At 48.0% G+C, this 14,819-nt stretch overlaps 1 protein-coding gene across 1 annotated transcript in view; it reads left to right on the forward strand.

The window, feature by feature from the left end:
- Ctnnbl1 (catenin beta like 1) overlaps positions 1-14,819 on the forward strand; it is a 157,366-nt gene that overhangs the window by 56,705 nt on the left and 85,842 nt on the right. Inside the window, exons 5-6 of the mRNA XM_032904637.1 lie at positions 6,605-6,702; positions 13,308-13,401. Coding sequence (XP_032760528.1) covers positions 6,605-6,702; positions 13,308-13,401 — 192 coding nt within the window. The remainder of the gene's footprint in view (positions 1-6,604; positions 6,703-13,307; positions 13,402-14,819) is intronic.

Consider the following 14,819-nt stretch of genomic DNA (forward strand, 5'->3'; position numbering starts at 1 on the left):
TGTCTGGATTTTGAAATACATTTGCATTAATTCACCTGTATGTAACACTACTTGACCCACAAAGTAAAAAAACATTTTTGTGAAAGAAAGCCACACTTGCTGCCTTACATCATTTATATCCTTTGACGCTATACTGGTTTGTCTTCTTTAAAGCCATCTGTTCAGTGCTCCCATTCTTCCTCCTCCTCTTCTTTTAATAACTTTGTTCCTTGTGGACACATCTCTGTGGATATTAATAGGATTAACAGTTTCTGAACCAATACTAAGGAGGATCAGGCCCCAAACTGAATATCCACAGCCAAAACACAGAGCAGAAGGGAGCACCGCCTTTGTCCAGAAGCCTCCGTGCGAGGGGCTGTTCATGCCCCGCTGGTCTTCTCCACAGTTATGCAGATGTATGGCCCTGGGAGTGGACAGATACAGGGGAGCGAGTGGGGGCCCTTTTACTCAACGTGACAAAATAGGCTCTTAAACCAAGCCAAACTGTGTTTTAGTCATCCTCAGAGAGACAGCTGTCTGTCTTCCTGTTGCACTGGGATGGGAGAACTTGTACTTTGTGTGCTTGAGATTCTAAGTGCAGTGGAGGAGCCTGTGTCTGCCTGTGGTAGAGCGCTGTGCCCCATGTCTGCCTGTGGTAGAGCGCTGTGCCCATGTCTGCCTATGGTAGAGCGCTGTGCCCCATGTCTGCCTGTGGTAGAGCGCTGTGCCCTGGTAGATAGAGCGCTGTGTTCAGTGTCTGCCTGTGGTAGAGCGCTGTGTTCAGTGTTTGCCTGTGGTAGAGCGCTGTGTTCAGTGTCTGCCTGTGGTAGAGCGCTGTGCCCATGTCTGCCTATGGTAGAGCGCTGTGCCCATGTCTGCCTGTGGTAGAGGCTTCTTGTCTGTCCATCTTTAGTCCTGGTCCTTGTTCCTCTTTCTGGTCTTTAGATGACCTTCCTTCTTGTGGTCATATTACTTTCCCTAGGAGTTGATGGTCATAATTATGGTCTCTTTATTGGCTTCTGAAATTCTATTTTGGGAAAGTTGGGGATTTATATAAAATCAGTGGCGGATTAGATAAAAATGTTTGTTAGACCTGATGAATAGCTTATTCTCAAATGAGGCAGGAAAGCAAGCCAGGAAAAGAATCTACTAGAACATTAAATGAAATGACTTTTCTTGGTAGAAAGGTAGAAAGTCATTGGGTTCCCTATAAAACTACCTCCATTTTCAATTTTCCAACTTTTAAGTCCTGGGTTTGATGTGATACATTGGCACATGATGTGAAACCAAACAAAAATAAGTAAGATCTTCCCTAAAGATCTTAGAAGCAACAACAGTTAGGTCTTCCAAACAAGTGTGTCCCAGAAAGGAGACCATACCATGCTAGTTTTAGACTGTACAGGCTGTCAGAAGAATGGCATCCACAGTGATGGCTCTGGGTTCTAAGGGGAGACTTGTATATGAAAACTTGAGTTTTGACTTATATGACCTTGGTTGGTGTGGCCACTTTTCTTACAGCCATGCAGGGTCATCAGTTGGGCGTAGAAGGTCACCCATGTTTTACAGATACGGAAGCTAAGACATACATGTGCAAGGTTATATGGCTGGTGTTAATTATCAGACTGTTCTGCTCATCAAAGCAAAGATGAGTATATTGTGACCCCTGACCTTAAACTTTTGCTGACTCATCCATCATCCAGCCAGTTACAATAATCCCACCACTAAATCGAACTATTTAAAGACAAAGTATCTGTAGTACTTCTAGGCTGCCACATGTAGTCTAGCAAGAGCATACAGGTGGAATATGGGCATCACTCATGATCTGATGCCAGCCAGGAGTTATAGCCCAGCACCAAGCAGAGTACTGTTGATGGTGTGGAGAAGATCAAATCCCAAAGTCTAAGTGTGTTTTCCGCCAGACATCTCCTTCCATACCACAGTAAAGGCAACAAATTGAAAATCAAACCATCATGAGCTAGTGGCCTTGATATCCACTTCGTCTTGAGTCTATTTTATGAATAACTGTACATACTAATTAATAAGTAATCATTCCTGCTGCCGTTCAGGGGATGGAATGATACTACTTATTGTACTGGATTCAGATCCTTATCGTATAGACAGGTGACTGTGGTAGATGAATGATGGGGTCAGCGGGTGGATGCAGATGTCATCTGGTGGGTAGACAGAGCAGTCACTGGGCAGACATGGGCTTAGTGGGTGGGTAGAAAGATCAGTGGACGAATGCAGGGGCAGGTAGGAATGGGAAGTCGGGAGAGGGTTGGGTTGGTGTATGGGTCAAGGTGTGGGTGGGTGGATTGGTGTATGGGTCAAAGTGTGGGTGGGTGGATTGGTGTATGGGTCAAAGTGTGGGTGGGTGGATTGGTGTATGGGTCAAGGTGTGGGTGGGTGGATTGGTGTATGGGTCAAGGTGTGGGTGGGTGGATTGGTGTATGGGTCAAGGTGTGGGTGGGTAGGTTGGTGGGTGGATAGAAAGATCAGTAGATAGGTGGAGTAGATAGGTAGATGATAGACAAAGGCTGGGTAGGTTATTGGAGAGAGAGAGGGAGAAAAGGGTGGATTGTGGATGGATAGAGGGATGGGTGAATGGGTGTGTGGGTAGATGTTAGAAAGAACGTTGCTGTAAGCATGGAGATGGGTTATCACACCTAAGAACTTTTCACGAGAGTCTAAATGTGGGAGTTTCTTAGACGAGGAGTTATTAACATTTTATCCTTTATCCTAAGACTTTTAATAATTTATGGTAGAAATAAATACTGGGTCTTTCTTTCCTGCAATTACAGTAATTCCATTAAACCAGAGTTTACCTGAGTCTAGCCATGCTTGAGCCGTGCGTGCATCAGTGTGGAAGGCAAGGCAGGGCGTTGTGACTGGGGTCAAGGATGGCCCTGGAGGGCTCCCTTTGCCCTTCTGATGCGGGTGTGATATGCACCCTGCACTTGGGCTTTCTGGTGTGAAATGAGGACTGTGCTTTACTGTGCAGTGCTGGCGTGAGAACTCAGTGCCTGGCCCCTGGTCCAGTGACAGCGTTTGAAGTGCTGGCTTTATGATGGTGACTGTTTTGGCTTTCATGGAGGGCAACCCTGCTTACAGGGTAACACTTGGGTTTCTGGGCATAATTTGTTAGCTTTTTTAAAATTTAATTGAAATGACTTGTGTAGTTGGATTTACCGTTTGTCAAGTATGACCCATGGTCTTTTATGTCAACAGCTTTCTGGTTACCTCATTTATAAAATGTGAAAGATTTTTGTCCAAAGACCTTTAAGCTCATTATCCTGTCTGTAGCACTTTTGTAGTTTGGGTAAATATCACCTTTAAGAGTAAAAGAGATATAAAAAGTGTAATTACTTATTCATGACGGCCACCTAGTCAGTAGGTCACCTAGTCACCTTCATTTTTTTTTCTTTTAGCAAAAGATATTCATAAAATCCCTAGGTTATCAGTTAGTAGTCAGCATCTCTGCCATTCTTGTCAGTGTGTCCTGCCTCTTCTGTTTTTCTTTCTGCTGCTACTAAGACTGTCCGGGCTTGACCTTGTCTCCAGTTCTCCACTCTGTGTGTCGCAGGTTTGGAGTGGGCTGTCCCCTTCAGGCTTGGCTCCCACCTTCCCTACCATCTGTGCACTCTGACCCCAGCCCTCACAGAACACCGTCGTGCCCACACAAGCCCTGACCCCAGCCCTCACAGAACACTGTCGTGCCCACACGAGCCCTAGTGTACCTCTTCACTTTGTTTTCTTTCTCTTTTAAAAAAAATTACCATGTGGTAGTGCACATCTTTAATCCCAGCACTCGGAAGGTAGAGGCAGGTGGATCTCTGTGAGTTCAAGGCTAACCCAGTCTATAGAAAGAGTTCCAGAACAACCAAGGCTATACAAAGAAAGCCTATCTGGATAAAACAAACAAAACATTACTTTTCATTTTTTTATTATGTCTGTATGTGTGTGCGTGCACGTACACACAAGTGTGCCTGTATTCATGGAGACCACAGAAGGATGTTGGGTGTCCTGTTCTATTCCTCTCCCCTTGTTCCTAAAATACATGGCTTTACTGAAGCTTGAGCTAAGCTGAGGGTTAGCAATCCCCATGATTGATCCTCCTGTCTCCCCTCCACCCCCAACACCTGGCTTTTTATGTCAGTGCTTGGATCTGAACTCAGATCCTTACTTAGGTTGCACAGTGAGTTCTCTTACCCATAGAAACACTCTCTCCAGCTCTCTTAGGCACCTTTTCTTTACCAAATCAGAACACCCCTCCTAGTCCTCTGCTCTCTCCCTTCTGTGTTTTGTGAACTCCAGCATCTGTTCCTGTGGTTTTGCTCCCGAGCTTGCATGGCCCCGTCTTCCTAGTTGCCTGGCTTCTGGCCAATATACTTTCAGGAGATCATTCCCATCTCCTCACTCAGGTCATATGTGCGGTTCCCAGTCTGTGTCCTTGTTTGATATGTGTGATTTATTGTCTGTGGTAGGGGACGTAAAGTGTCTGTGATTATCCTTTCACAGAGGAGGAGACTGGGGACCAGAACCATGAATGGATTTGTCTTCACCACTTTGTCGTGCTTTATTAGTCATGGACATTCTGTAAACGCAGGTGATGTGGGGGAGAAGAGAGACAGAGAAGAGCTTGTCTTCTGGTTTCAAATCACTTCTTTCCCCTCCTTGTTTCCTTTTGCTTAAACTTTACTCTTTTTCCTCTTTTTTCCCCCATGTTTCAATTCCATTGTATACATTAAAAATTAATTAGGGGGTTGGGGATTTAACTCAGTGGTAAAGCGCTTGCCTAGCAAGCCTTGGATTTGGTCCTCAGCTCTGAAAAAATAATTAATTAGGTCTTTGTGGGAGGGGTGCATGTGTGCAGGTGCCCTCGGAAGCCAGAGAGGTGCATTGGATCCCCTGGAGCAGCTGGAGTTACAGGAAGTTATGAGCTACTCGGTGTAGGTGCTTGGAACTGAACTCGGGTCCTGTGGAAGAACAATATGCAATCCTGACACTCACACTCCTAACACTCACACTCCTGACACTCACACTCCTAACATTCACACTCCTAACACACTCCTGACACACTCCTAACACACTCCTAACACTCCTAACACACTCCTAACACACTCCTGACACTCACACTCCTAACACACTCCTACACTCCTAACACTCCTACCACTCACACTCCTGACACTCACACTCCTAACACTCCACTAACACTCAAACACTCCTAACACACTCCTAACACTCACACTCCTAACACTCCTCCTAACACTCACACTCCTAACACTCAACACTCACACTCCTGACACTCACACTCCTGACACTCACACTTCTAAAACACTCCTGACACTCACACTCCTAACACTCACACTCCTGAACACACTCCTGACACTCACACTCCTAACACTCCTAACACACTCCTAACACTCCTAACACTCACACTCCTGACACTCACACTCCTGACACTCACATTCCTGATACTCACACTCCTAACACACTCCTAACACTCACACTCCTAACACTCACACTCTTAACACTTACACTCCTAACACTCACACTCCTGACACTCACACTCCTGACACTCACACTCCTAACACTCACACTCCTAACACTCACACTCCTAATACTCACACTCTTAACACTTACACTCCTAACAATCACACTCCTGACACTCACACTCCTGACACTCACACCCCAACACTCACACCCTGACACTCCTAACACCTCCCTAACATTCCTAACACTCACACTTCTAACACTCACACCCTAACACACCCTAACACTCACACCCCTAACACTCACACTCCCTGACAGTTACAGTTCTGACACACTCCCTAACACTCACACTCCCTAACACTCACACTCCTAACACTCCCTAACACTCACCTCCTGACACACTCCTGATAGTTACAGTTCTGACACACTCCTAACACTCACACTCCTAACACTCCACTAACACTCACACTCCTCCTGACACACTCCTGATAGTTACAGTTCTGACACACTCCTGACACTCACACTCCTGACACACTCCTGACAGTTACAGTTCTGACACACTCCTGACACACTCCTGACACTCACACTCCTAACACTCACACTCCTGACAGTTACAGTTCTGACACACTCCTGACACTCACACTCCGAAGCACTTACCATCTTTCCAGCCCCAATGCTCACCTTCTTTGTGTGGATTGAAGGAGTGTGACTGGGGCTCAATGCTGCCCCGTGGAAACCCTTTCCTTTATACTGCCCAGCAAGTTCGCCCTGCCCTGGTCTCTGCCGACCCCCTGATAGGGACAGTTACCTCTCCTGCCTCTGCTGGTGAAATGTGCCAGGCAGGTTCAGTCATGCTGCATCTGAGAGTTGAAGTTGTGAGATAGGGGTAAAGAGGCTGGAAATGCAGTTTCCCCACATGATCTGTTTGAAGCCTGGAAATTATGAAAACACAGTAGACCTGCAAACTATGTTGTAAGTGAAGCGAGACCCACCGATGGAGGAAGGACAGTAGTAAAACCTGAGGATGTTAAAAACATACAATGATGGTGGCTGGTGACCCAAGGAAAGCCAAACATTGAACAAGATGTAAGCAGGGCCTCAGTGTGCCGGGAATGTCCTTAACGCCCATCACATGTGTCCATAGCTGTGGTCGATCTCCTTCAGGAGCTGACAGACATAGACACCCTCCACGAGAGTGAAGAAGGAGCAGAAGTTCTCATCGACGCCCTTGTAAGTCGCTCATGCTTCAGACTGGGTGGGAATGTGATGTGTTGGTCTTAACCTTGCCACTGTGCTCAAGTGCTATCCATAGACTGCTGGGTTGAAGCTGGTTGGAAGTGTGGAGAGATACATCTGGTGGGGAGCTCTCTTCTGTGGGACCGGGAGGGAAGAGACTAGAGGAGCCTAGTGTATTACCTAAGTGTTCTAAGCAGGACTTTCCTCCTTTCCTTAGCCCATATTATTCCTCACCACATCCTCCTGGAAGCCAAGTCCCAGGAGAGGCAGAACAGCATCTCTGTATTCTCTCTTCGCTTTGACTCTGTGTCTTTTCCTCACTCACTGGGTTGCTGCTAACCTTTGGATAGAGAGATCTATCTCGCAGATGTTTGCTTTCTGTCTCCAGCTTTATAATTGCAGTGAGGATGGACATGGCTACTTACTGTACACAAGACAGGTCGTCAGGGAGACTGGGGGCGGGATTAGAAATGGAGAGCAAAGGGCTGGAGAGATGGCTCAGCCATTAAAGGCTAGGCTCACAACCAAAACTATAAGAAATGGAGAGCAAAAACCTGAGATCTCTTGAAGGCGAGAACCACATCATTAGTTTGTTTCATTGTGCAACCTTGGCTAGCCTCGAACTTGATCTGTAGACGAGGCTAGCCTAAAACTCTCAGAGATCTGAACTCCCAGATCTCCGCCTGCCTTTGCTTCTTCTGTGTTTAAGGCTTTACATCACTCACTTCCTTAGCAGTTACCCAGGCAGCACCAAGGCAACCCCTGGCCACCAGGTAAGCCAGAGACGTGGACTCCTCCTGGGCCCTCAGCCAGGCCTGTGTCCACTGAAGCAGAAGCTTGCATGCTCTGATCCCTGCCTGCTGAGGGAGGCCTCCAGACTGAAAAGGCAGTATGCTGGCCTGGGGGAAGGCAAATGTGGTCTAGCCTCTTACCCTGATTCTGATGGGAGTTCCTTCTGCTCACTGCTAGGGACTTTGGGCCTCCCTTTCCTCTCCTGCCACTTCTCTCTGATAAGAATAGTGGCAAGTGCTGATTTCTGTGCAGTCTGTAATTTCTCAGATGCCACTGCAGCCATTCATGGTAGGCACTTAAGCTGCCTTCAAGCCCCACCCACAGGCCTGGGGAATCAGAGTAGGTGGACTGGGAACTCCAGTGCCTAGGAGACAACTCCGCAGCATGGCCTACCACTTCTCTTAAGGTTCTCAGCACCAGATCTTCCCCCACATCGAGCTCACTGCTGATGTGGTATAAGTGGAGGGGTTGTCAACCCATTGGAGAGGAATGAGTCTCTGGGCCCGGCTGGAGTCCAGCAGGGGCTGTGCTGCTAGCATGAAATCTCTATGGCTGTTTTCCTTTCAGGCTCCGTCCTAGAGTGAGCTGCCACTTTTATGGGCTTTGAGACCTTTATTTTTCCTCAGAACTGCTGTACAGCAAGGGAAGGATTCTGCCAGGGTAGCCTTTGTTTTGAGGAGCATTTGTCGCAAGGCTGTGGCACTCCCTCCTGCACTGTCTCTCCGCAGTGTCATCTGTGCAGTCTTACCTTCCAGAGGTTAATTACGGTGGCCCTGTGTGCGCCTTCCTGCCTAGTCCCTGGGCTGGTTTTAATTACCATCCTTTGCCTGTGTGAATGGAGAAGATGAGAAGGGAACAGCTAGCCAGGCGGCTGCTGTGAACTACATAGAAGCGGCAGCTCGCACAAAGCCCCCTTTGTGTCTTCGTGTTGCCAAGCCCACCAACAAAGGCTGCATCTTGCAGATTTTATTGTCTGTCTGGAAGGAAACAGTTCCTCCTCAGTCTTGGGAGCCATTAGGTAGCTGCTGTGCAGGATTTCCTATTTGTTTGGGATTTTTTATGATTATATTATTTTAAGATTTTGGCTCTTACGGCTTTATCCTGGTGGGGCTTTTGTGAAGCACAAACACTGAGCGTTCTGGAGTCCGGTATGCTGTGTGCTTTCTGCCGTCGCTCAGAAGCTGTCAGTAAACGCCAGTGGGCAGAGCTGGAGAGTAGGCTTCTGTTTATCTCACCCTCGTGCCACATTGAGGAAGAAGTTTGATAAGTATCCTCATATTACAAGGCTTGAGTTGCCGTCATAGTTTTAATTTGGGGCCAATATTGGAAGCCTGGAGTCGCTGGAGCAGAGGCGAGAGGGCATGTGGCAGGATTTATTATGGTGTGCAGTTTGCAGTTATTGCCTTGGTCGTTTTCCCAGTTGGAAGTCCCAGCAGTAGAGTAGCACATTTGTGAGCAAAGTGCTGTCCCGGCATTCTGGGGCATCTTTGGGGTTTTACATTTTGGATCACGTTCATTGCCGTCCTGTATACACAAAGGGAGTATTTGTGCTTTGGAACAAATCAATTTGGGAGCCTAGAAGATGGACTTCTATGGAGATCATAGATGGAAGGTTTATTGCATTGGTGCGAACTCTTGGCTCACCCTCCACAGACATGTGGTTCCTGATGCGGGGACCAGACAAGGGAGGGCCTGCAGCGAGAGCCTCCCTGGGCTTTCTGGGGCCCTTCATGTCTTCCTGTCAAGCCTCCTGCAGCCTCAGCTCTTCTCTTTGGAGCTTTTCCATCTCATCTCCACAGCAGAGACCTGGGAGCTTGCCCTGTTGGGTTATAGCTTCTGTGGACCAGTTTGTCTTTCCCAAGTTGTGGTCCCACTGTGGGACGGGTCAGGGCTGCAGCTGTGCCACTCACTCTGTGTCCCGTGAAGGTTGTGTTTCACCTGCACAGCGGCGGTAACGCTCGTGTTTGTCACACAGTGTAGATGTGAGGCGTATGTATGTATTTAGAGATCTTTAGGGCATCCGCCATTTGCTGGCTGTTTTCCAGGACTGGTGGAGGTCCAGCAATCTGTAAATGTTAGGCGATGGTGAGAAGCATCATTGCCACGTGCTGGCATGTTTGTGGATGTTTGTGAGCCTAAACAGTTTTCAGTTTGAAAATGCTTCAGAAAGCATTTTTAGTAATTGTTTTTAAATCTTTGGATGACCTGGGTCTAAATGAGACATCCAAAGATGGAGGTCTCATTTAAAGGAAGACTCAGTAATGAGGGTAGAGGCCAGGATGTCATATCAGAGCAGGGTAAAGAGTGGCTGAGGCATGAAGCCGCCTACACTCTCATCTTCTGTAGACATGAGCAAGTGTACCTTTGACATAGAGCCTGGGGGCTCCCTTCCACACCATCCTTGCCCTCAGTCAGCCCTTCCCAAATGCTCAGTCCTGAGCACAGCTATGGTCTGCCTTGGTCTGGTTTGCAGCTTGGTTTGTGCTGCTCAGGTGCAGCGAAACTGAGGGTCTCCTGATGCTTATGACCGTGTCAGCCTTTGTCTGCTTCCTGGCCTGATGCTTATGACCGTGGCAGCCTCTGTCTGCTTCCTACCCTAGTGCTTATTACCATGTCAGCCTCTGCTTTCTGGCCTTCTTGCTTCCAGTCACGGTCTCTCCTTTCTCTCTGTCCTAAAGTCAAACTCACCAGGTCTTCATCCACTTGATGCTCACTGCGTGCTGACTTGCTCTGGATCCTAGAAACTGGGTACTTGTAGCTCTCAGTATGATGGATGGGGTCTCTGCTTTCAGAGGGTGGGACAAGACATGGGGAAACAGGTAAACCACCACAGTGTGTCATGGTCATGCTGGGGAAAATGGAATGTCTGAGCATGTGGAGGTCAGGTTAGAAAGGCCTGAGTTCTGGGTACAAAAAGCAGTCAGCCATTCAAAATGGCCAAGAGCAGGGTATAACAGGGAAGAGAGACCAAGGTGAGAATGAGCTTGGCACCGGGGAGAATGAGAGGAGGCGCTTGGTGTGGGGGAGTGCTTCTGTGTTCTGTAGGCCTCTGTGAGATTGCCTGCATGGGCAGACTGTAGGTATGGGATTGGCAAGTGTCTGTCTAGATTTTTAGAACAACCATACAGGCAGCTGTGGGTAGGGAGTGGGAGGGCAGGACTAGAGGCCCATATCTCAAGAGGTGACATAGGCCTGCTTTTAGCATTATGACTTTCAAAACTTATTTGATCAAGATTCCTTCCTCACATTTGGGGTTATTTTATTTTCTTAAGCATGACATTTTTGAAACACATTGTGGGTAGAAAAACTCCAATCTAGCTCTTGAGTGTCATGGAGTGGGCCAGGTAGAAAAGGAATCCTCTTCAGACCCTCTCGTCTGTCTGCTTCCCTATTTCCTCCTTTTCTCTTATATCCTTCCTCTTTGGTCAAGTGGAAAAGGACGTCTGCTCATGCCCTGGAAGCTCCTCTGAGTGAGGCCTGCTGTTTGGGGACCTGCTAACAAGCAGAAATAACCAGAGACTTATCAGGCACTGCCAGGCCTCAGACAGCCCTCGTGTCCGAGGCCAGGGCTGCTCCGGCTGCTGCTTTAATCCCTGAGCAGGATTTGTTTTTAGTTTCAGACTTGGTCACAGATCCAGAAAATTGAAGGTAGGCCTGAGGCTGGAGGAAGTAGGCAGAATGCTAATTTTCACTCCTTACTAGCCGACTCCAGAGCCATGCATAATACAAAGGCTTTCCTAAGGGTTTTCTGAGCTAAATGTATTTTGACTGCTCTCGGCCCTCCTGCAATCAGATAAAATTGTATCTAACCCAACTAAGCATTGAGTCTCACACTTTGCAAGCTTAAAAAGTCTGCCTGTTAGAAGTTAGATTTCTGTAACGAGAAAAAAGACTTTCCCCCAGCCAGATACCCATCATCCATATCCACTTGGCTCTAGGATCTAAGCTGCGCTGCTCACCACCACCATCTTGCCGGTTTGCAGACAGCAGAGAGGGCAAGCATCACTAAGCATCAAGGAAGGAGACAAATAACACAGATAAAGCAGCCATCCATCGCAGCAGAGGCCGGCCATGCAGCCTGTAGCAGCAGCCAGCCATATGCCACCCAGCAGAGCTGTGACATTCGCCGCTTCAGAATTGGGGGAGATATGTCAGTCAGGGTGGTTTAGGAAAAAATAAGTTGTGGCATGGTCTGTGCTCGCCCGAAGATTGTGTTTCCTTTCCCATGCATAAATGCTAAAGGGAAACACTTTAATGTTCTTATTGGCATGAGACCTGAGAGCAAGACCGTGTGTCTCCTCCCGGGGAGAAGGAAGCAGCTCATTTTCTGCCACAGCCCTTCCTGTTCTGGCACTAGCCCCTTCCCCTCCAGTGGGCTCCGTCCTGCTCCTTCAAGGCACTAGGGAGAACTTAGAAAGCGTCGCCCACTAACAACTGGGTGTGCAGAGAGGCCGCTGATTTCCAATTTTCTCCATGTTCCGATGTTGCCCCTAAGTCTCACCCAGAAAGAGCAGAAGCTGTTTGACATCTGTCTTTCTCCTCCTTGCTGTCACCCTTAGGCTCTGTCAAACCAGGTCTGTAGAGTACAACTTTCTCCACAAAGGCTCCAAAATTGTGTGACATGCTCACTGCGCTCTCCATCCCTCTCTCTGTCTTTCTGTTCTCCACAGTAATAGAGTTGCTCACCGCTGCCTCCAGCTGTGTGACTCTGACCAGGTACCTAACCTCTCTGAGCCTTTGTTGTGTCCTCTGTGAGAGTCGTGAGCCTTAGCCAGGGTAGATGGAATACTGTCTGAAAGCAGTCATGGTGCACACAGTGAATGTGTAAGTTATTTGGTGAGGTAAGGCTTCTCAGGTATCTGTTACCTGCAGAGGTGCTCAAGACCTTGAAGTGTGCCAAGGTGCAGGAGGTAAGGGGCTTGCTAAGAACTGGCCTTTTCTTCACCTGTGAGGTAAAGACATGGAGTGGGTATAAAGCTCGATGCAAACTTGATCATGGGCATTTTGAGTTGTTCTTTAGCCGAAAGTAGTGCCCCACATTTTCCTGCGATTGCTGCAGAATTCTTCTTTATCCTCATTTCCTCCATAAGGCAAGCAAGGCATTGGGAAGGGGAGGGAGGCTATACACAGCAGGCAAGTCTTCCTGGATGCCTGATCACAACTGTCTTAGCTGAATAGTCTCTTCCCCAGGAGAGAAAACCAGGACCTGCCTGCCTGCCTTCCCAGCATGCCTTGGGGTTACCCACAGGCAGTCCCCCAGAACCTGTTGTACAGTTGGCAGTATAAAGTAGGATAGGCTTTCTTCAAGATTCTAGAAGGAAACCTGACTTTGGTGTCACTCCTTGGCAGATGTGCACTATTGGCTGTATTCTGTAGCTACTATGGGTTTCCTACCTACCTCAGAAGGTGTGAATCAAGCAAGAGCTCAAAGCATCTTTTGTGCAATGCTTCATGCCCTGGTTTTACACCATGTGCAGGTACTACTGAGACAGAGAGCTAGGGGAGGGGAGGTGGGAGAATGAGCATGAGAACCATGCATTCGCCAGCTTTGTAACCCTGAGTTTTCCTTTGTGTCATTCATCTCTGGCTTCCCAGCCTTGGTCAGGACTAACGAGGTTAGGAAGGACGGGATCAGGACTCCTTCCGTGCCTCAGGGTGCCTTGAAGAGCCATGGTTGAGAGGCAGCAGGCTGCCAGTTCTACGCTCAGTTTGTTTATTTGAAGGGAGAACCGTGACTGTGGGAATGGGGACATTTGGGGACCGACCTGTGATGTACCCATCTTTCCCTTTGCTTCCTGTTCCTACAGGTGGATGGACAGGTGGTCGCACTATTGGTGCAGAACCTGGAGCGCCTGGATGAGTCTGTGAGGGAGGAGGCTGATGGTGTCCACAACACCCTAGGTGAGGGGCTGGCGCCCAGTCAACAAGCAAATGATTTCCCCCATACTCCAGAACTGCCTTTTAGAAAGTGAAGACCATGTGTGCATTTCATATAACTACAGCTTCGATTTGGCACATAGGCAATAAAAGCAGAACTCCACTAACTAAGCAGTTACCCTTCCAAGAGAAAACATCCTGACTCCTAAATTTTATGTTAGGATTTTACTGTTTTTAACTATGTGTACATGTATGTTGGGGAGTATTTGCACGTCACTGTGGAGGTCAGGCAATTCTTATTAGATCCCCTGTGCTGGAGTTAAAAGTGCTGTGGGCCTTTTGATGTAGGTGCTGGAAAGCAAGCCCAGATCTTTGCAGGAGCAATGTGAGCTCTTAACCACTGAACGTCTTTCCTTAGAAACCTTTGCCTCCAAAAGTTAAGATGAAATCCTTGTGGGTGCCCCGCCCCCAGCCTAGGAAGCTAGGTTTTAAATTTGTGGGTGATCTCGTGTCAGCTTCTCTCACCACCTTCCTTCAGTGGAGCCGCAGGTGTCTGCACGTCTGTGGACATTCTAGAAAGGTAATTGTGTTGAAAGAGCCAATGTTTCCTTGTCTTTGGTATAGACGACTTGGTTATGTGAGTTAAAATATTGCATGTGAGTGACTCTGCAGCCCCTGAGTCCTGTTGATTTCAGTGGATTGCTCTGTAGTCCTTTCCTTCTCCCTCAAATCTCTCCAGTTTCTCCCCTTGCATGGTTGCCGAGCCAGCGGCCTATTTAAAATCATGCCTTTGGGCAGGCCACTTCCTCACTGGCTGCTTTGTGTTAAACCAGCGGTGGCATCTTTGCAAGCTGAGCTCCAGCAATGAAGGGGCCAGAGCTGAAGCAGGAGTTTCTAGGAGATTACTTTCCCTCCCGCTCCTCTGAGTTTACTGCAGATCTCTGTTGTAGTTCTAGACTCTTCAGTGTGGATTATTGTAAAGAAGAGGGAAGATGGGCACCCAGGGAGTACAAGAGGAGAACACAGCAGCCGGTAGTTGGGCGCTGGCTCTCGTGTAGTGGCAGAATTTGGCATTGCCATCTGTCAGCCTAATGCTGGATTTTGCAACATCAAAAGCTTATCAAAAGTTTTAGCTGGCTGTTCATAAAAAGGCCTTTTATGGTGGAGAAAGCACAGGTCTGGCAGATCTGTCTGGTTTCTGCTCAGCACACACCACACTCAGATTCAAGCCTGCCTCCTCCCTACTCCTAGGGTATCCAGTGTTTCTCAGGCACAGTACTGGGAGTTGGGACAGATCGGGAGGAGTCAGGTGTGGCTAATACAAGGCTAGTCTGACAGGAAAGCTCAGGACAGAGGAGGGAGTGCCTTCGACCAGAGCTATGGTTAGAATCAGTAAGAACATCATAGGAGCTGGGAGCAAGGGCCTCTGAGTGTTGCAGGAG

This window comes from Rattus rattus, chromosome 5 (assembly GCF_011064425.1).
Source record: "Rattus rattus isolate New Zealand chromosome 5, Rrattus_CSIRO_v1, whole genome shotgun sequence".
Taxonomy (NCBI): Eukaryota; Metazoa; Chordata; class Mammalia; order Rodentia; family Muridae; genus Rattus; species Rattus rattus.